The sequence below is a fragment of the Rana temporaria genome, chromosome 11 (genome assembly GCF_905171775.1).
Source record: "Rana temporaria chromosome 11, aRanTem1.1, whole genome shotgun sequence".
In the NCBI taxonomy this organism is placed as follows: Eukaryota; Metazoa; Chordata; class Amphibia; order Anura; family Ranidae; genus Rana; species Rana temporaria.
This window is the reverse complement of record NC_053499.1, coordinates 143,502,684-143,524,223: the sequence shown is the minus strand read 5'-3', so window position 1 is coordinate 143,524,223 and position 21,540 is coordinate 143,502,684. Positions and strand designations below refer to the sequence as shown.

The window sequence follows — 21,540 nt, the reverse complement described above, 5'->3', positions numbered from 1 at the left end:
GGAGTTGTAGTTCCTCTGTGGAGGGAGGTCATGTTGGGAGTTGTAGTTCTTCCTGTGGAGGGAGGTCATGTTGGGAGTCGTAGTTCCTCTGTGGAGGGAGGTCATGTTGGGAGTTGTAGTTCCTCTGTGGAGGACATGTTGGGAGTCGTAGTTCCTCTGTGGAGGGAGGTCATGTTGGGAGTCGTAGTTCCTCTGTGGAGGAAGGTCATGTTGGGAGTTGTAGTTCTCTCTGTGGGGGAGGAAGGTCATGTTGGGAGTTGTAGTTCTCTCTGTGGGGGAGGAAGGTCATGTTGGGAGTTGTAGTTCTCTCTGTGGGGGAGGAAGGTCATGTTGGGAGTTGTAGTTCCTCTGTGGAGGAAGGTCATGTTGGGAGTTGTAGTTCTCTCTGTGGGGGAGGAAGGTCATGTTGGGAGTTGTAGTTGTTCTGGGAAGGAGGCGGAGTCTCTCTCACACTCCCCTCAGCGTCTTCTTGCGCGGCCCGCCCCCCGATCATGTGACCGCCTTGCTTTTAGTTGCATCAGCCGCAGCCTCGCTCCCGGAGAGTGACAGCCCATTCAGCCAATTAGAAGCAGGAGCCGGCGCCGGGCGTCCAATCGGCGGGAGGGGGCGGAGTCTGAGGTGTCAGTGCCGCTGAGTGAGAAGACAACGTGTGAAGGAAAGAAGAACCCGGAGAGGGGCCGGTGAGAGGAATACACAGGATGGGGCAAATATAATGACAGGGGGAGCGGGGGAGAGGAATGGCCCCCTGGCAGTAGAAAGAACTTACCCCTAAGAGAGGGAGTCATTACCCCCCAGTCAGTGTTATGTTCTCTGGGGAGGGGTATATTGGGGGGTATTATGTTCTGTGGGGTGGTGCTTTGTGTGGGGGGTATATGGGGTGTTTTGTTGGGGTAGGGGGTATTATCTTCTTGGGGGGAGGGTAATGAAGGTGGTGTTCTTTGGGGGAGGGGGTATGTGGGGGTGTCTTATGTTCTTTGGCTGTGTTTTGTTGGGGAGGGGGTATGATGTTCTTTGGGGTGTTGGGGAGGGGGTATGATGTTCTTTGGGGTGTTGGGGAGGGGGTAAATGGGGGTGGTGTTTTGTTGGGTAGGGGATGTTATGTGGGGGTGGAGCATTGTGGGGGGGAGGAAGTATGTGGGGATGTTTTGTGGGGGGGTGGGGATGTTCTGTGGGGGGGAGGTGGTATGTGGGGGTGGTGTTCTGTGGGAGTGGGCGGAGGGGGTATGTGGGATGGTGCATTGTGGGGTGGTGTTTAGTGGGGGAGGGGCTATGTGGGGGTGTTGTTTTGTGGGGGGAGGAGGTATGTGGGGGTGGTGGTCTGTGGGAGTATTTATGTTCTGAGGGGGGGGGGGGGATTCTGCGTATCTGTAGGTAGGTCCTCACATAGACTGTTCTCTGTCTCAGGTCACCATGACGACACCACTGAGCGCCGCAGCCATCCGGGAAAAGTTCATCGACTTCTTCAGGCAGAATGCGCACACCTATGTGCACTCCTCGGCCGTCGTCCCCCTGGATGACCCCACACTGCTCTTCGCCAACGCCGGCATGAACCAGGTACCATCTGCAGCACATAACATGGGAGGGGGGGGGGGGGCGGGGCGGTGACCAGAGATAATCTCCAATGAATTGGCGCTGTGCTGCAACCTCCTGACATGCACACGTTTCTAGCGCTGTGGGTTGGCATTTTTGGGGTTAGAACAGGCAGCAAATAATAGGGAAATGTTGCCTCCTCGCCACCTGTCAAATGCAGTGGATCGCTCTTCAGTGGGGGTGGCAATGATGGGCACACATTTGAACGAGCCCTTAGTGTCAGGTGGCAAAAAACGGGTTAGAACACAGCAGCTGGTGTGCGGTAGGTAGGCTGACGGCAGCGCCAACTGCTACACATCGCACTGTTCGCTTTTTCTTTATATAATTTTCACTAAGGCTGCTTTCACACTGGGGCGGGCATTAACGGTTAAATGCTGCTATTTCTGGCGGCGCTGTTCGGCCGCAAGTGGGGTGATTTTTTTTTTTTTTTAACCCCTGCTAGCGGCCGAATAAAGGGTTAAATGCGCCCGTTTAGCACCGGCGTTGCCAAAGCGCTTTGAAGGCCCATTCATTTCACCGCCCCAAAGATACTGCTTGCAGGACTTCTTTTAGGCTGCTTTCACATTGCAGCGTGGAGCCGCGGTGACGGTATAGCCGCGCTATTTGTAGCGCGGCTATACCGTCGTATTTACCGCGATATTCGGGCGTTAGCGGTGAGGTTTTAACCCCCGCTAGCGGCCAAAAAAGGGTTAATACCGTATTACCGCGCTTTCCCATTGATTTCAATGGGAAGGCGCGGTATAGGAGGGGTGAACACACCGCTCCTATACCGCGGTAAAGATGCGGCTAGCAGGACTTTTGGTGCGCTCCTGCTAGCGCACCGCTTCAATGTGAAAGCCTTCGGGCTTTCACATTGAACACTGCAGGGCATGATTTTTCATGCGGTATAGCAGCGCTATTTTTAGCGATGTACCGCATGAAAAACGCCCCAGTGTGCAAGGGGCCTTAACGTCCCGTCAGCACAGCGCCCCAGTGTGGAAGCAAGGGAAAAGGGAGTAGCCGCTCCAGGTGGGAACCCAGATGAATATCCTCCGTTGCAGACAACTCAGGTGCAGGCAATGCACATAGCAAAGCAGGAACAAAGATTGTTTCTGGACAGCCGCACTCTGAAAAATTGTAGCCTTTATTAAAAGGACAGCACTACAAATCGCAGAAACACAAAATAAAACCCGACTGCTGACGCGTTTCGCACTGAAACTAGTGCTTAGTCGGACTTTCACACTGGGACTGCAGGGGAGTCGTTTTCAGGCGCTCTTTTTAGCCCAAAAGCGCCTGAAAAACGCCCCCCATGTGAAAGGGGTCTGAATTATTTTGTCCTCGGTGCAGTGAGACAGTGGATTACGTTGCATTATTACCCCCCAAGCATGCAGTACCTAGCTGGTTCCCACACCGCAGTTCAGTGGGGAACCAGCTACGCCGGAGACGAGGGATTTTGCCTTGTATTGTGGTGGCACTGCGGCCTTAGAATAGCCGACTAATACAGTCCTGCCACGCCTGCCGTTTAGTCAGTAAGAGGCTGGTCACACTGTGTGCTCTGACCTGCATTTTTCAGCACTGGATAAACGCTGATCTCTGCTAGGGTACATAGGAAACAATTGTTTTCTTCGTGCCCCATTCACCAGCTGGTGGAATACGTGCCACATTGTGCTGCAGTGAGTTGGTTGGCACCACGTCGCTGCAACGCACCGTGCTGCTGTGTGGAGATGTCTATGGAATGTGTCTGAGACACTTCAAACAAAGAAACCCGGCCTCGGGCTCCGTTCACGCCGACGCATACTGCAGCGACACCTGCTGCCTGGGGTTTGTTTAGTTTTTTTTTTTTGTGGTGCGTTTTTGGAGCGGCTCTCCGTTCATTTGAATGAGCCTCCCTCCGCTCCAAAGAGGCTCATGTACCAAATTTTGTCATCGATCCAGGCAAGGTTTTGCAGTGTTTTTTTGTTTTTTTTTTGTTTGCTGCGATTTTAGTGCGTTTTTGTCGCTCAACAATGGCAGAAAATTCACACCGTGTTTGGGGTGCAATTAAAGAAGTAATGGCATTGCATACGAATTTGCGTCCTGTGTTTTGCCGCCATTCTGGAATCGTGGGCAGAATCGCGCAATTCTTCCCGCAATAATAAAATAAATCGCACAGATACAACAAATAACTCGCACATTTGGGGTGCCTTGAGATTTTGCATGCCTTTTGAAGGGTGCCGTGAGGATTGAGTAATTATGGTTTAGTGTTTTATTTATTCGTATTTAACCCTTTTTTTTTTTTTTTTTATTTATTTATTTATTATTATTATTATTATTATTATTATTATTATTATTATTATTATTATTATTAATTTTTTTTATTTATTTTTATTTTTTTGCTGGTCAGATTGACAAGCTGTCAAAGTTTGTGTCCAGCAGAGGCAGTAAGATAACCAGCTACTATGTAATTCTTGCTTATCTTTCTCAAACACCAACTTATGATTGGCTGTGGTTATGTTAGAAGCCCCACCCACTCCTGTGGGCGCACAGTATGTAATATCTGCAGCCTCCATGACACAGCACCCCCCCCCCCCTCCTTGTCCTTACTCAGCATTTCCCCGCACTCCGTCCATGTGCTGATTCTGAGCCGCATCAACCAAGGAGAGCAGATCCCCAGGCCTTCCCCACTGATCTGGCTGCAGTATAGTAATAATGGGTTGCTATAGGTTATTGCATCACCCCCCCCCCCCCTGATTTATGAGAGAGGGTGGGGGGGGGGGGGGTTAGGGTAAGGGATTGCAGATGAGGGATAGAAGCAGACAGTGTTTAGAGGAATGCAGCAACCCAAAATAACTTCTCAGAATCTGATTTCACTGACGGTGATCAGATCTCGGGGTGAGGAATCCCTTACTGGTGACTGCTGTTGCGCCCCCCCCCCCCCAGATAAGGGGTGCAGCCTTGCTTGCCCCCTCCCTCATTCCCCTCTTATGTGCACTTGGTCAATTGTGTTTAAGAAGTAAAAAAATAAAAGAAATCCATCATGGAGGACCGTCCGATCGCACCTGAGCCATCACTTATTCTCTGATCACTATGGCCGACTTTATTCACTAAAATCTCAATCTTTGATATAAGATTATTGTAAACCTAAATGTGGTGACCCGTGTTTTATTTCTGCAGACGAACATGCAGATCACTGTTGGGGCAAATAAAATCCAAAGTTTTCTATGTGCCCCAGTCGACCAACACAACACTCAGTCATGCTGCGCTTTTCCAAATCGCACTGGATGGCACCGCATATCGCACACTGCGGTGCAACACTCTGTGGACATCTCAATGAAGGGACACTACAAATAACGTTAGTATCTGACGTCCTGTCAGATGTCGCACTACATTGGATCACTTTTCAGAGAACAGTTGACGGGGGGGGGGGGGGGGTGACATGTTGCCTCCTCGCTGCCTGTTTTAACCCTTTAAAAGCGGCAGTTTTCAATAGAATCTCTGGTGATCCTGCCATGAAGGTCTTTGTTTAGGCAATGCCTGGTATTGGGTGACAACGCTCTGTCCTTGTCTACCAGCTCTGGTCTTGCGGTGTCGCCCTGTCATGTGGGCTTCCGATTGAAACTACAAGTGGCCAGTTCAACACATGTTATACTTTACATCTGAGGGTGCCAAATGATTGGCTTGGTGCTGCTGTTCGAAAAAAAAAATTCTGTTTTTCTTTTTTTTGTATTTTACTTTTTTAATTATTTTCGGATTTTTCTCTGTTTTCAATCTCGTCGCCTTGAGAATTTGTGTGGTGTGTGTGTTTTTTTTTTTTCCAACCATAGAGAAGTGATGTGTAAACTGGTGACTTGAGTTCCCCTTTCCTAGTACAGTACAAGTTTTCTCAGTTGTTCCCTACACTGTGCACGCAGTGGAGAAATGCATTGTGGGACTTGTGTCAGATTTGAATAGCTTTAGGAAGGCAATGGGTACCTTGACTCCTATGTGTGTTCTCCTTGACCCCTTCGTGCCTAAGGGTAAAACACATATTGATGCCTGAGCACAATTTTGCAACTTTGACATGTGCTAGTAAAACCATACATACTGTGTTTCCCCCAAAAATAAGATCTACTGTTCTTTTCCAGGAGGGCTGCAATATAAGCCCTACCCAGAAAATAAGCCCTAGTTTAAAATGCTTGTAAAATCTTATAATCCACTCAATTACAGTATTATATAATGTACAATGTGTGTGCTTCTGCAATATAATTGTGCAACAATACCTTCGGTACAGCGCCGCTTGGTGCTCGGCTGACCTCCCGCTGCTCGCATCCTCTTCTCCCAGCTTTCAGCATAGGATCTTGGGTGGGGAATTGCCAAAATTAATAAAAGACCCGGGATTATTTTCAGGGGAAACGCTACCATCAAAACTATTTTGCGCATCGTGGTGGATCATACTGTGGTGTTTTTTGTTTTGTTTTGTTTGTTTTTTTGTTTTTTTTTTAGGACAATTTGGGCTTCCATTTGGTTGTAAAGGGTTATGGATATTTCCCTTATTTTTTTTAGGGAAAATGGCCCAAAATATAGCTGTATATTTCTTGCTAGTTCCATAACCTTCCACCAAAGAACACAAAATAAATTCTCCTGCTCTGGACGATCACACTAAAACCACATATGTGTATGTTGGTTGTTGTATGTACCCGTAGTACAGCCCAAAAACAATAGTGCGCACTTTGCTCCCTTTTTAATATCCTACCTTTAAACACACTGGGGTAGATTCAGGTACAGCTGCGCGCTCCTTAAGGAGGCGCAGTGTACCCTTTTTACCCTGCGCCTACGCAAATTATCTGCGCTACGCTTCATTCATGAAGCAGTAGCCACGTAATTTGCGTGGGCGCTCCTCAAAAATGCCCGGCGTAAGGGCGCCTAATGTAAATGATCCCGTAGGGGGTGGGAATCATTTAAATTAGGCGCGTTCCCGCGCCGAGCGTAGGGCGCATGCTCCGTCGGGAAACTTTCCCGACGTGCATTGCGGCAAATGACGTCGCAAGGACGTTATTTGCTTCAAAGTGAACGTGAATGGCGTCCAGCGCCATTCACGATTCACTTACGCAAACGACGTAAAATTTAAACCTCGCGACACGGGAACGACGGGTATACGTAACATTGGCTGCCCCTGCTATTAGCAGGAGCAGCCTTACGCGAAACCTGACGTACGCAAACGACGTAAACTGCGTACGCAGGGCTCGCGTAACATTGTGAATCGGCGTTAGTATGCAATTTGCATACTATACACTGACCACAACGGGAACGCCCCCTAGCAGCCAACGTAAGAATGCAGCCTACGATATGACTGGCATAAGAGCCTTATGCTAGTCATATCTTAGGCTGCCGTCGGCGTAACGAGGTTCCTGAATCGGGAGCATTCGTAACGCCGGCGCAAGTAAGCAATTGCGCTGCGTAACTATGGTTACGCAGACGCAATTGCTTCTTGAATCTAGGCCACTGATGCTAATTAAAAAAATACACAAACTATGGAACTGACCTAGATCAAACCAATCAAAATGATTTAACTAAAGGCTAAACTTTTTTTAGGTTTAGACCCCCTGTCAGGTTCTATTGCTGTATGTGCCCCCAATTGAGGAGATTCATCCTCTATATTTGTCCTGTTTACCATTATCATTAAAGTAAAACAATTCCCAAATTTTGGGGTGTCCCCAGAAAAGTAATGGAGGGGAAATATTCCAATGGGGACACTATTTCTGGGGAGGTAGCGGTGTCGCCGTCATAGATGACGTTTTGACAAATGTTGGAGGTTTAGGCCTCGTTCACATGTGTCTGTGCAAGGGCCGTGCTTGCACAGGTGATCGTGCATCCCCATTTATGTCAATTGGGCACAGCGACGTGGGTGCATGGCCTGGAACCCACACTGTCTACGTTTTGGGCCGTGCCGCTGTCAGATTGGGAGCACTGACTGTGTCCATACAGCTGCTGCATACCAGTTGACATGAATGGGGTACACCTGTGCATTTCCACAGGGGCGGATGCTATATTGCTGTGTAAACGAGACCTTATAGAAAATGAAGGTAAAAGTGGAGTTTTCTTGTGATCATGACATAGAAGCCAATCGGTTGTTTGTTTGATTTTCTTTAGGAGTAAAAGAAAAGACAAAATTCAGTTTGACACATAACGTTTGCCCCCTAACACTGAGGATCTTGCATGTCCTAGACCAGGGATCCTCAAACTACGGCCCTCCAGCTGTTGTGGAACTACACATCCCATGAGGCATTGTAACACACTGACATTCACAGACATGACTAGGCATGATGGGAATTGTAGTTCCTGAACAACTGGAGGGCCGCAGTTTGAAGTCCCATGTCCTAGACGGCTGTCTCCCTCTCCTGTCCATCTTGTAACATCATCTCTTCTGCAGTTCAAGCCTATCTTCCTGAACACCATCGACCCGTCTCACCCTATGGCCAAACTGAACCGAGCAGCCAACACGCAGAAGTGTATCCGAGCTGGGGGGAAGCACAACGACCTGGACGATGTAGGGAAGGATGTCTACCATCACACTTTCTTTGAGATGTTGGGCTCTTGGTCCTTCGGTGACTACTTCAAGGTGAGGCTATCTGCCATATGTGTGGGTAAGACTAGGTCTGACTTGTAGTAACACTTTACTGCCCCCTGCAGGAGCTGGCATGTAAAATGGCACTGGACCTTCTCACTAAGGAGTTCGGCATTGACATTGATCGTCTGTACGTCACTTATTTTGGGGGCAATGAAGCTGCCGGCCTTGAACCCGATCTGGAGTGTAAAAAGATCTGGCTGAACCTGGGGTAAGATGTAGATCTCATATATTAAGCATGGTAATTACTGACCAACATTTCCATGACTCTGTTAATGTATGATGTCTTCATTCAGCCTACCCGAGGGGCGAATTTTGCCAGGCAGCATGAAGGACAACTTCTGGGAAATGGGGGATACCGGCCCCTGTGGACCTTGTAGTGAGATGCACTTTGACCGCATTGGTGGCCGGGATGCAGCCCACTTGGTGAACATGGACGACCCCAATGTGCTGGAAATCTGGAATCTTGTGTTCATCCAATTTAACAGGTAAAACGTGGCAGACTATAAAAATAGTTTTTAGACTTGGAGATCTATCCCGTCTCTAGAACGTACTGGCACGTCTTCTTGTCCTTCCTAAGCATTCACAAAGGAGACACGAGGCAAGGGGCGATTTTAATTGGAATCCGGTTTTCAGTCTCACTAAAGGCAGGGCCAGCAGGTGTACAGACCTGGTAACTCGGTACAGGGGATAGTGAGTACCCATGCTAATGGGCACAGCAAGTGTGCAGACCTAGGATCCAAGTGCAGGGATGGTTGGCTCCACTCATAATAGACACAGCGGGTGTACAGACCAAGGAACTCAACATGGGGATGTGGGCACCTCTTACAATCAGTAGGAACAGGTATACAGACACGGAACTCAGCGCTGGGATGGTGGGAATCCCTTTTAATTGGCAGAAGAATGGCTATTAAATGCCTATCTTTGTCCTGTTACACTGACTGGAAATTCTTTTGCCTCCTACACCCTTCCAATTTTGTAGGATTTCTGGTCCCTCTTGGGTGATTTTTACCAAAGCCTATGTCACTACAGTACATGGTACATGACTGGTGGATGTAACCACATCATCTCTTAAGGGGGACCAGGCATGAGACACTCTTGGAAGTGTTTTGGCTGCTGAAGAATTCTGGGCAATCGTGTTAGGAGGGCCCCGTTTGTGAGAGCTTACAATCTCTAAAAGCAAGGGGCAGGTGATACAAAATGTAACTGTGAGAGATGGGAGAAAGTAAAAGCTCAGTTGTTTGGTGCAGGCAGAGAAAAGATTTGTTTTCATGGATCACCTTACAGGGGTAGGGAGTTGGAGGATAGGAGAGGCTCTGGAGAAGTCCCCGGGGACCAACTTGGGAGGAGGTAATGAGGGAGCTAAAGAGCAGGAGGTGTTAGGAGAGATTGATGCGGATGGTTCGGGTGATCTTTTGAGATGAAGCTGGTGATGTAGCTTGGGGCTGAGTTGTGGATGACCTACACTGGTGTTGGTACTTTGTTTTTTATTCAGTGGGTGTTCAGAAGCCAGTGGAGTGATTGGCAGAGTGGTGTGGAGGACTCTGAGCAGTTGGTAAAGGGGATTCTGGCCGCCTCATTCAGGGACTGAAGAGTTTTCACTCTTTTTACAACATCTTTAATGAGCATCAGTCACTTTTAACTCTCCACCATCCACAGTTTCGGGTGGACTGACACTTTTAATGAAGTGTGATGGATTGCTCCTGAATCTTGGCACGTCGTCATAGCCGAGACTTGGCACAGTCACCTACTTGCTTAATAAGCTCAAGGGCAGGGAAAGAACCCAATTATTAAAGTCACAATTTAAAATTGTGAAGGAGTGGAACCAAAACATCTTTTGGCAAATGATCATGCTTTTATTATTTCCTAATTGAACTTATTGGCAATGTTAGTGTGTTCCAATCTATCAAGTACCTTAAAACTTAAATGCAGAGTGCATGTCTCCAAAAAAGCTAGGTCAGTTTCCTCTTGGAGACCTGGGTGCTTGATGGTAACAGAGGCGGGTTCTATGTCCCATAAGTCACAGGAGTCTAGGAATGAGAAAAAGCCAGGAAAGTTCAAACGCTAACATGAAGCAAAGAGTCGTGCCTGATGCCTCTTCCTCTTTAGGCCCCATTCACATGTGCGGTTGAAAACGGGACATACATTGGTCCCTATGTGATTGCGGGTGTCAGCAGATTTACATCCGCTGACGCCCGTATTCACCCGCCTCCGCAAAGCTCAGATTTTGCGGACGGAGGAAAATCCTATTTTTTCTTCCGTCATCGGATCGAATGAACGCGGACATGCGGTCCGTGTTCATCCGATTCCCCCCCATAGGGGAGAGCGGAGAAAAGACAAGGCCGTCCCTGCACAGTGTGTGGGGTCCGCCCTGTCAGCCGATGGCTCAGCAGGGATTTTACTGAGGATCCCCGCTGAGCTGGCAGACACACGGAGGCGGATCATTACTGATCCACCCCGTGTGAAAGGGCCCTTAAACACATTCCATCCACAAACCTGGGCTAAATTGTAGACCCAGAGAAACTTTTTGGAGGTTGGGGTAATCTTTGCTGGTCTGTCCAGAACAATAAAGTTGCCAGTGTTTTGGACTTTGTTTTTTTTCTTGTATCAAGTGTCTTGTTTATACTCTTCCTCACTGTATACCATTTTTATATATGATTGCACTGCTAAAGAATACATTGCAGTAGTCGCACCAGGTGCCACCTATTCACCATCTGACTTTTGTAGGGAGAGTGATGGAACCCTGAAACCCCTGCCCAAGAAGAGCATTGATACCGGCATGGGTCTGGAGAGACTGGTATCTGTACTGCAGAACAAAATGTCCAACTATGACACTGACCTCTTCGTTCCATACTTCGAGGCCATCCAGAAGGTATGTCTCTTGCACAGCCATGTCTGAAGGTTAATTTGCATGTGTCCCACCATAAGCCCACGTTCACATCGGGCCGATTTGACATGTCAAATCTGAGCCTATTGCCAGCAATGGCACCGTTCGAATCCATGCAAAGCTGACTTTGCAGCGCCGCACAGATTCCCAAAAGTAGTTCCTGCACTACTTTTGGCGACTTTGGGGGTGTGTGTGTGTGTGTGTGTGTGTGTGTGTGTGTGTGTGTGTGTGTGTGTGTGTGTGTGTGTGTGTGTGTGTGTGTGTTTTTTTTATTTTTTCTTCCCAATGGACATCTGTGTGCATGGACCCACAGGAAAGGGGAGCTACCACTCCAGGTGGGTGTGCTGGACAATCAATAGCTTCTCAGGAGACCAGGAGTGCCGGCAATGCACAAGGCAAATGGTGAAGGCTAGAAGAATGGACAGCCGCACTTCCAAAAAACCCTTGGGTTGTCTTTATTTAAAAAAAATGGCAAATGCACTACAAAGTACAGCAAAACAGTGGAGATGGCAGCCAACACAGATGTCTATCTGTCACATCGCCCCATAGTCAGACTGAAATGGCAGTTTGAAATCTTGCGAGTTCGGCTGAACTTCGCACAATTTCAAACCCGCCCTCAGTGTGCACGTGGGCTAAAAGTGTATGTGAGATTGATGTAAAAATTATGAACCTTTCTGTCATCAGATGCCTGGATAATGGTGCAGTGTGGCACGTTCTGGCAACACTTAATCTCTATATCGTAACACATTGGCTTTCAGTGATGGTAGCCTGGCACTAGTAGCATTCCAACCATTTTGATAGAAAAACCTGCCCTAAAGCCCTATCGCACTGACCCTACCTAACCCCTTGTTTTCATCACTTACATGATGTGATCAATATTCTGTCATCACAGGGCACTGGAGCCCGTCCTTATTCTGGAAAGGTGGGTGCTGAGGATGAAGATGGTATTGACATGGCATACAGGGTGCTTGCTGACCATGCCAGAACAATCACGGTGGCGCTGGCTGATGGTGGACGACCTGACAACACTGGGCGCGGGTAAGAGTCTTGTCTATAGGATATCAGTCTATAGATCTACTTAACAATGTAACCGTTTAGTTTATCATTATCAGAGCTTATTATTATTTTTATTTTTTTCTCTGTAGTTATGTCCTGCGTCGAATCCTCCGCCGAGCTGTCCGCTACGCTCATGAAAAACTCAATGCTTCTAAAGGATTCTTTGCTACTCTGGTTGACGTGGTCGTCGAATCGCTGGTAAGTGACACAATGCAGTTTTTATAAATTATCGGATGACTGGCTGGAATGTCAGGATAAGGAGGGTAAACGGAAACCCAGAATTTTAGGAATACAGGCTGAACGCTAAAAAAAAGTTAATCTTGTATAACTTGTCGGTCATATTGGATCCAGACCTAAATAATATCTGTATAGTTTTCTGGCTCTCCAGGAGTGCTGTGTATGCTCTCCTTTCACACTCTGCTCTTTTATAGGGAAACGCTTTCCCTGAGCTCAAGAAAGACCCCGATATGGTGAAGGATATTGTCAATGAGGAGGAGACGCAATTCCTGAAAACGCTCACCAGAGGGCGCCGCATCCTGGACAGGAAGATCCAGAGCTTAGGAGAGAATAAGATCATCCCAGGTAAGAGGAGGGGGACCCTTCTGCCTCTTCCCTGAGGTTGGGGTAAAGGAATCGCAAGGAATTACACTTTACCGTTTTGCAAGCTGCTAAATTTCTAGATATCCAAAAAACTACAAGTACCAGCATGCACTGGCAGACATATGTTGGCTTATTATTTCTCCACCAGTACATTCTACATTTAATATTAGTGGTGTCTCCGGAGTCAAGCCTTCAATTCCCAATACTATTTGCTCAGAGATTATACAGTCTCCAGGCTTTCTCTGTGTGTGTATTTGTATCCTGTGGAGGCTGTGCTTTCCTGCCAGTATCCATCTATTGAACCTGTCAGAGTGGATTGCACGCTAACGCCCCTCCACAGTTTTGTTTGTATTCTCTGTACAGCACTGTGATTGTATCAGAGCTATATAAATGTATAATAATGATAGTGTGTGTGTAACTGTAGACATTAGAGTGTAAGCTCCTGTAGTGCAGAGTTTGATGCAAGTTGCTCAGTGTTCTCTGTACAACGTGTGTCTGTCTGTCTGTCTGTCTGTCTGTCTGTCTGTCTGTCTGTGTGTCTGTCTGTCTGTCTGTCTGTGTGTCTGTGTGTCTGTCAGTGCTATATGATATACTAAAATTGTTTAAATGTGTGTGTGTTTTTGTTTTATCTCCCCATTGTCCACTCACCAGGTGACACAGCATGGCTGCTGTATGACACATATGGTTTTCCAGTGGATCTGACAGGTCTAATAGCAGAAGAGCGTGGTCTGAAGGTGGATATGGAGGGCTTTGAAGATGAGAGGAAAGCTGCTCAGGTAGACCATATACTATGTGTGTGTTATCCATGTTCCATAAATTTTGTGTTTTTTTTGTTTGTTTTTTTCCTGTAAGGCTGTCATAAGTTGTGTGGATCTTGTTTTAGCTCCTTCCCTATCTCTGGGATTTGATGCTGCAGTTTTGACCTGACCTCACTGTTGCATTTTCTTGGCCATTCATGTATGCTTTTACATGTATGTTGCCTTTTCTCTAATCATTTGACTGACCTCTCCTTGTCCTGTTTCAGCTGAAATCTCAGGGGAAGGGCGCTGGAGATGAGGACTTTCTAATGCTTGATATTTATGCCATTGAGGAGCTGCGCTCCCAGGCCCTGGCGCCCACGGACGATTCCTCGAAATACAGCTACAAATCTAATTCTGAGGGTGTCTACGGTAAGATGCGTGTCTGGTGCTCTAGTGGCATCTTCCTGGTGGGAGGGTTCCATGTTTTTTCCCAACCTTTTCAACTCTAGGAGCCCCTGAAATAATTTTCAGGTCTTAGGAAAACCTTTGCTAAAATTCTTAGATCTATGGCTCCTGGTATAGTATATAAACGTGATCAGTAAGTTTGGTGGTGGTCAAGTGTGGAAGTGTCCCCTTACATTGGTCAGTCGAGAGGTAAATGAACCCTTACAATGGTTGTCATTGTGGAAGTGACCCTCTTACAATTTTGGTCAGTGGGGGTGGCAACCCTGCAGGACCCCCATGTTATTGGTCAGTGTAGAATTGATCCCACTGCTCACATCAGTGGTCAGTGTCAGCAGGAGGTCAATCTGCCACTGCCCTCACGGTGCCCCTAGCAAACTCTGAAGAAACCTTGGCAGATAAAGGCTGATGTAAAATCTTTTGTGTGTGGAGGTGCATATAATCTGATGATATTACGTCCTCTCAGAGTTTGCAAGTGTGCTGGCCACAGTGAAGGCGATCCGAAGAGAGAAGACCTTTGTGGACGAGGTCAGCACAGGGCAGGAGTGTGGCATCGTCCTGGACAAGACTTGCTTCTACGCTGAACAAGGCGGACAGACGTTTGATGAGGGATATATGGTCCGAGAAGATGATACCAGTGACGATGTGAGTCTGTATTGGAGTATTCTCCCTGTTTTTTCTTTTTTTTTTTTTAACAGACTGGGCTGATATAACGCCACTGAGCTGTGATGGCTGAGATTGTGTCTTAGTTTGCTGTGTCCCTTCTCTACCCTCTCCTATGTGAGTAGATCTCAGTCGAGGCCAGACTGGGATTTGTACATCCTCCTAGCCAACAATCAGAATCTACTCCTCAAAATGTTGCGGCTGGAAAGTGGAAGTCATAATTTTGTCTGTTGTGGGCCAACACAGTCTGATCTAATGATGTTTGACACTTTGATAAATGAGGCCCATTAATATAGATTATTATTATTATTTATTAATAATATATTTTGTAATTTTTGTTTACATTCTTCTGCAGAAAACAGAGTTCACGGTCAGGAATACACAAGTACGAGGTGGTTATATCCTTCATATAGGGACTGTGTATGGAACCCTAAAAGTTGGGGATCGCGTACATCTCTACGTTGATGAGGTAAGTGCTGGCTCCTCCCTGAACCTTGTTACTATAGGGTGAATCCTGTACTATTCAGTCACGTCACCTGTTTCCTCTCTTCCTCAGCCAAGAAGACGCCCGATCATGAGCAACCATACAGCCACCCACATTCTGAACTTCGCCTTACGCTCTGTACTCGGAGAGGCCGACCAGCGGGGATCTCTAGTTGCCCCCGACAGGCTGAGATTCGACTTTACAGCTAAAGGTGCCATGACCACTCAGGAAATCCGTCAAGCTGAAGAAATTGCAGACAAACTGATCCACGAGAACAAAGTAAGTGTGGCAATCCTACCCCCTCCCCAAATCGGTGCCCCAGCCTGCCCTCTGCTCTTCTATATGGCCACATTTTTAATTGGTTCTCACTGACTAATTTTTATCTCAACCTCTCAGTACACCTAACACGCCAATCATTTTCCTTGTAAATCTCAATACTATAGTCTCCTGAAAGCAGTTTTACAATACATAAATGCCAGCTTTCAGATTCAAATCCGAGATGCCTCATTTACTGAATGTGGTCAGAGCTTTGATCCTTAAATACTGGAGAGCCACCAAATGGGCACTACGTGTTGATAATCTACTTTATGTAAGGGATTACTATACTCCAAAAAGGCCAATTTCCAAGTGTTTCTTACAATATGGATGGGTAGGTTGGCTTGTGGTTGAAGCTCACTCTCATTAATTCCAAAAGGGAAGTTTGACAGATGGCACTGCCTCTCAAATTCTATAAGCCAAGGTAAATTTGTTGCAGCTTTGCAACTGTGGCATGTGTACCAACCCTTCTATAGATGAGTGGTTTGGGTGATGGTGAAAAGACAACTACTGTCTTTTTACCTGCCCCTAGCTTCCCATGTAAAAGAGACCTTGGTCTCTGCAGGGCTTTACTCTACTGATAATACTTACATTGTCAGGACTTGGTTTATCTTATGTTGACTTTATTGTATCTCCTTGTATGTATGGAAAGATTTGAATAACTTTAAAAAATAAAAACCCACAGGCCATGACCTAGTCAGACAAAACAGAGTTCCTGGAGTAACTGATCAATAAGGGTCTTTGGGGTCCCTGAGCCACCTTGTTTTCCTATCCCTCCCATCACTGATCAATAACTGGTACATTATTTTCTGCAGACGGTCTATGCATTGGATTGCCCACTGGCAGCTGCTAAAGCCATTCAAGGTCTGCGTGCCGTGTTTGATGAGACCTATCCTGATCCTGTCCGTGTGGTGTCTGTGGGAATTCCTGTGGAGGACCTTCTGGCCGACCCCTCAAGTCCGGCTGGGTCAGTCACATCAGTGGAGTTCTGCGGAGGAACGTAAGTGGCTTTTGTATCAGGCTGCCCTAACTTAGGATGGGACATTTCCAATATTCCTCTCAAACCCCCCCCCACGCATTATCAGAATTTATAGGAAGCACAAAGGGAACAATGGGTAACCAATCTAAATGTTTTCAGTCCATATTTAAGACCCTGAGAACACAGCATGGAGTATGGGGTTCATGGGTTTGAGGTTCACAGGCCATACATGAAGCCTGTACATAGAACAAACTTTTTACATCCAAATCTTGTGATAGTATGCATCATTTCCTTTATACCGGGTAACACCAGCTTCAGTGTGCAATATCAGTGGCTGGAAGTTTTTGGTTGTTGTAGTTTTGCAAAATTGTATCCCAACCACCAGTGATCTCTTTCCAGGCATCTCCAAAACTCTGGCCATGCTGGAACATTTGTCATTGTCACTGAAGAAGCCATTGCTAAAGGAATACGCAGGATAGTGGCAGTTACTGGGGCTGAGGCACAGAAGGTGAGTTGGCACAGATCACCAGTGGCAGTAAACGCAACATAAGATCACACTGACTGTTATTGTTCATCGCAGGCTGTGCGCAGACTGGAGACCCTGAAAGCTGCACTTGACCAGCTGGAGGCCAAGGTGAAGCAGCAGACGTCGCCCAACAAGGATGTGCAGAAGGAAATAGCAGATCTCAGTGAGGTATAATAGTCTTATGATCTGCAGTGCCCCCATCTTGGTACCCTCGGCCCTTCTGTCCTATCACCTCCCAGCCTCCACCCGCTGGAACTTTCACTCTTTGGTCTCCTCCAACCTCTTTTGGACCTCGCTTCGCTTTCCTCCTTGCCCTCTCTCCTCACTCTGCTGGAACGCTCACTCTCTTCTTCACACACTGCTTCTGTCATCTTTCGCTCTCTGTTCTCATCAGACTCTCACCCTCTGTCCTTTCACAGACTCTGGCCACTGCCGTCATCTCTCAGTGGCAGAAGGATGAGCTCCGGGAACATCTGAAAACCTTGAAGAAAACCATGGATGACCTTGACCGTGCCGGCAAAGCAGATATCCAGAAACGGGTGAGGAAAATATGTAAACTATATTTAGTCTTTGCAGACATGAGATGGCAGTATTTCTATGACAAAGCCTGGTGTACAAGAACATCCAAGTAATAAGTCTGGCAATACAGTTCATGCACAGCCTAGTAAGGAAACGGTCAGCTTGCGTCCTTAATATTGTTCTTTGCCCTTCAGGTTTTGGAGAAGACAAAACGGCTGATAGAGGAGAACCCCAACCAACCGCTTCTCATCCTGGAGATGGAGAGCGGAGCATCCGCCAAGGTCAGTACTTCTCTCCTTTTGTTTATTGAGTAACTTTTTAATAGGTATCACAGATCCCTGATCATTGTGTTCTCTCCTCTCAGGCGCTAAATGAATCTCTGAAACTGCTGAAGTCTCAGTCTCCCAAGACTGCCGCCATAATCTTCAGTGTGGATAGCGACGCCGGAAAAATCACCTGCCTCTGCCAAGTTCCTCAGGTAAGTGTTCATCTGGTGTGGCCTTTACCAGGGCTACACCTTTTAACTGTTTTCTCATTGGCTTAAATTGAAAGGCAAAGCAATGGGTCAACTTTAATGCAGAGATTTATACTTGCATTTCTTTCTGCACTGCTTAGTTCAGCTGCTGGGGGTGGAAGAAATGGCTTGTGCAAGGTATACATTGCCAGTCACAGCTCACATGGGCTTTGGGTTATCTTTGTGATCGCTCAGCGCTGTTCCATGCTTCCCCCTCCCAGCCAGAAGTATTACCAGCAAGTTACTCATCCAACCAGTCTCCACCTAGAACTGAAATATTTTAGGGCAGACTGACCCTTACTTTTCCTGAGCAGTAATTGAACACAGGAGACAAACGCATGACGTACAATTAGTAAATGATTTAGAGTCTATAATGTGGTGATCATCTGTCTGATCTGCAGGAAACCGCTGACAAAGGTCTGAAGGCCAACGAATGGGTGTCACAAGTGTCTGAACTGATAGACGGGAAGGGAGGTGGAAAAGACACATCTGCCCAGGCCACGGGGAAGAATACCTCTCGTCTGTCTGAGGTGCTCAGACTGGCTGAAGACTTTGCCAAACTAAAGCTGGAATCCATGAAGAACTGAGAGAGACGTGTGACTTAACCCCATTCTGCCAGCGACAACAGGCAGGCTGCTTGTCATTCCGTCCGGGAGAAGCCGGGGATCAGCATAGTGTTATGATGTCACTGGCCGCCCCGTGATTGTTTTCATCTAGTCCCCATCTTCATCACTCGCCGCCTGTCCCCTCCTCTCTAATTTGTCCAGACTAACACGACTATGTGCGTTTTCACTGGAGCACCTGGGACCTAGCTGCTAACCCTCCCTATGTGGTTCAAAAGGGATCTCTAGTCATAGAAGGATTAAACATTGGGCTCCTCCACCTTTCTGTGTAACCTGTGTCTGCTTCTTTTAGCTACAGGGGGGGCTGATCATGTCCCATAATGTTCACCACTCATAGCATGTAGTGCGCCGTTCATTGTTACAGAATTATTGTACGGCCGAGGAAAATAAAAAGTTGTCAGAATGAAAAGATTTGACTCGTGAGGTGTTTTTTTTTTTTTATTTTGATAAAATGACGTACAGACATGTATAGTTGTAAAGTAAAATGAATATTGGCATATAGTACATCCCCATACAAAGTGTTTGGCATAGCTTAGAGATATTACCATTTGAAATCCAATTAGGGTGACGATCTAAGAAACGTTGACCCTTGGATGCCCTATACCTCACCTGGTCAGATAAACGCCAGTTTCATGATGCGAGAACTGTTCTGGTATATGAGTGTTATGTTGGTGGAGATTCAGTAAGGCATTTACAATGCAATTCTGGCAGTGTGCATTTAATTGAAAGCCTTGCACCAAATTTCTGAAACCCCTGCCATGTTTTTTAATTGGATGTATGAGAAGAATTCATGTAGTCACGGTTAAGAGCCCTTTTTACACGGACAGCGCAGCCACATTAGCGGTAAAGCGACAAATATAGGTTTCAAATCACAGAGGACGTGTATACACGTCCCGCAAGCGCAGCGCCCCAGTGTGACTGCACTCGGGCTTTCACATTGGGACTGCAGATGAGGCATTTTTCAGGTGCTATTTTTAGCGCTAAAGTGCCTGGAAAAAACGCCTCCAGTGTGAAAGGGGTCTTGGAGCTCCTATTCTGCCAGATGGCTGAACAATCTGAGGGTGGGAAAGTACTGTGTATAGGCACGGAAAATAACTCTTGTAGTCCATTGGTCACTTGCTTCAGCTTCCATCCTGAGCTGAACAAAGAGTCTGCAGCAGGCAGAGCTCTAAATTTAAAGAAAAATAAGACATTTTAACATTTTTGCTTTTTGAAATAAGTGTCTGCTTTTATTTATTTTGGTGTGCAAAAGATGGAACATTGATGTGACTTTTATGATGCACAAGGTCATCTGCCCTTCCTGTTTTGTCCTCATTCTGTCCCTGTACTCTCCATATACTGTCCCCGTGCTGATTTTGTACTGTCCTCATGATTGTCTCTATATTGTCCTTATACTGACCTTTGTATTGTCGTCATTCTGTGCCCATGCAGAAGCCATACTGCCATCATTCTCTCACTTTACTGACTTAATACTTTCCCAATATTGTACTTGCACTTGTTCAGGTCCATCGTGACATTGTACTGTCTTACTATCATATTTTCTCTTCCGTTCATGGACGGACACAGCAGCATTGACCTTAGGGTTATATATGCTTCCTTTCAGGAGAGACTATCTCTCCTGAAAGGAAGGATATATAACCCTAAGGTCAATGCTGCTGTGTCCGGCCATGAACGGAAGAGAAATGGATTTTACGGTGAGTACAAAATCCTATTATTCCCACACTGACCTCATACTATCCTTATTCTGTCCACGTGCTGTCCCTATACTGCCATCATTCTGTCCCCATACCCTCCTTATTCTGTCACTATACTGACTCAATACTATTCCTATACTAACCACATAATGGTTTTGTTCTACCCCTGTACTATCGCTATTCTTACCCTATACTATCCTTGATCTGTCGCCATAATTAGGGATGTTTTAATGCGTGGGCACTGCTTATGGGCCCCAAGTGCATGGGAGCCCCATGATAACCTTGCATTAGGCTCTGCCACTATAGGCTGATAGAAGACATGATGGCAGGGACGCTCACCACTCCTGTCATCGGGGAGGAGGAAAAGCAGCGCCACCCAGCATTGAAAAGTGCAGACAGGGGAAGGTGGCAGCTTTTTCTAGTACAACCTTGACAGATGACTGTCTTTTAAACATTGAACTGGAGTGTGCAGCAATGGGCCGAGCTATAAATGGGGAAAGCTGCTTCCCGAGTCCCAACTTGCCCTGCTTTCCTTTCATGCTGTATTGTGTACAGAGGCATCTTACTCAGTGGCGCAGGTGCCAAACGCTGGTCAGTCAGGTACAGTTGGCTATTGTTTTTCAAAAGGCTATGTGAGTGTATGTATTTGTGTAAATGCCTATATTTATATGCGTGTGTCATGTCAATTGAGACGCAGCGGCTGCATGGCCAGAACCTCTGCCCCCCAATTTGACATCCATATGGGTGCGGGTCCCCAAACACACAGTGTGGATTCAGGGACCTCTACCCACACGGATGTCAGATTGCGAGCGGCAGCTGTTTCTGTGCTGCTGCTTCATAACTGACATGAAATTGCCTGCATGATGATGCGTTAACCACCTGTGCATCTTCATGCCTGTGTGGGCAAACATGGCCCTTGTGCAGGTGTACGCTTAAGTATGCCCATGTGAACAAGGTCCAACAGTAATGTACAGACATAACAAATACAGGGTGGCAGAAACCTTTATGATAGGGGGGTAATGTGTACAGGGAGGGGGTTGGTGTAAAATAGGAGGGGGGTCAGTGTATAGAGAGGGCAGTACAGGGGGTGAATTTTTAATTTGGAATAATTCCCTGGTTCTGTTTTTTTGTTTGTAATCGGACTAAAAAGCCATGCCCAATATTTATCATAATTAAGCCAAACCCAATTTTTGCCATGGCGAGGTCGCAATCTCCATGGTGGGGGCCCCAGAGAACATTACTTTGTCTAGGCCTGGGGCCCATGATGGGATTAAGAAGCCCCAGGCCATAATGACCATGTTCTTTCCTCACACTGACTTTTTACTG

The 21,540-nt window shown here is 46.8% G+C and overlaps 1 protein-coding gene across 2 annotated transcripts; it reads left to right on the top strand.

The window, feature by feature from the left end:
* Positions 1-575: 575 nt before the first annotated feature.
* Positions 576-18,792, top strand: AARS1 (alanyl-tRNA synthetase 1). Of its 2 annotated transcripts, none has more exons than XM_040329330.1 (21): positions 576-680; positions 1,405-1,554; positions 7,958-8,146; positions 8,218-8,363; positions 8,449-8,640; positions 10,880-11,024; positions 11,932-12,077; positions 12,185-12,293; positions 12,527-12,677; positions 13,347-13,471; positions 13,720-13,864; positions 14,364-14,542; positions 14,916-15,029; positions 15,117-15,323; positions 16,175-16,359; positions 16,738-16,846; positions 16,919-17,032; positions 17,284-17,403; positions 17,578-17,664; positions 17,748-17,861; positions 18,299-18,792. In XM_040329330.1, exons 2-21 carry the CDS (start codon positions 1,411-1,413, stop codon positions 18,482-18,484), a joined length of 2,907 nt encoding a protein of 968 aa, XP_040185264.1. In that variant the 5' UTR covers positions 576-680; positions 1,405-1,410; the 3' UTR covers positions 18,485-18,792. The 2 variants fall into 2 exon arrangements, with proteins under 2 accessions (XP_040185264.1, XP_040185265.1); XM_040329331.1 differs by lacking the exon at positions 576-680 and adding an exon at positions 774-794.
* Positions 18,793-21,540: the final 2,748 nt, after the last annotated feature.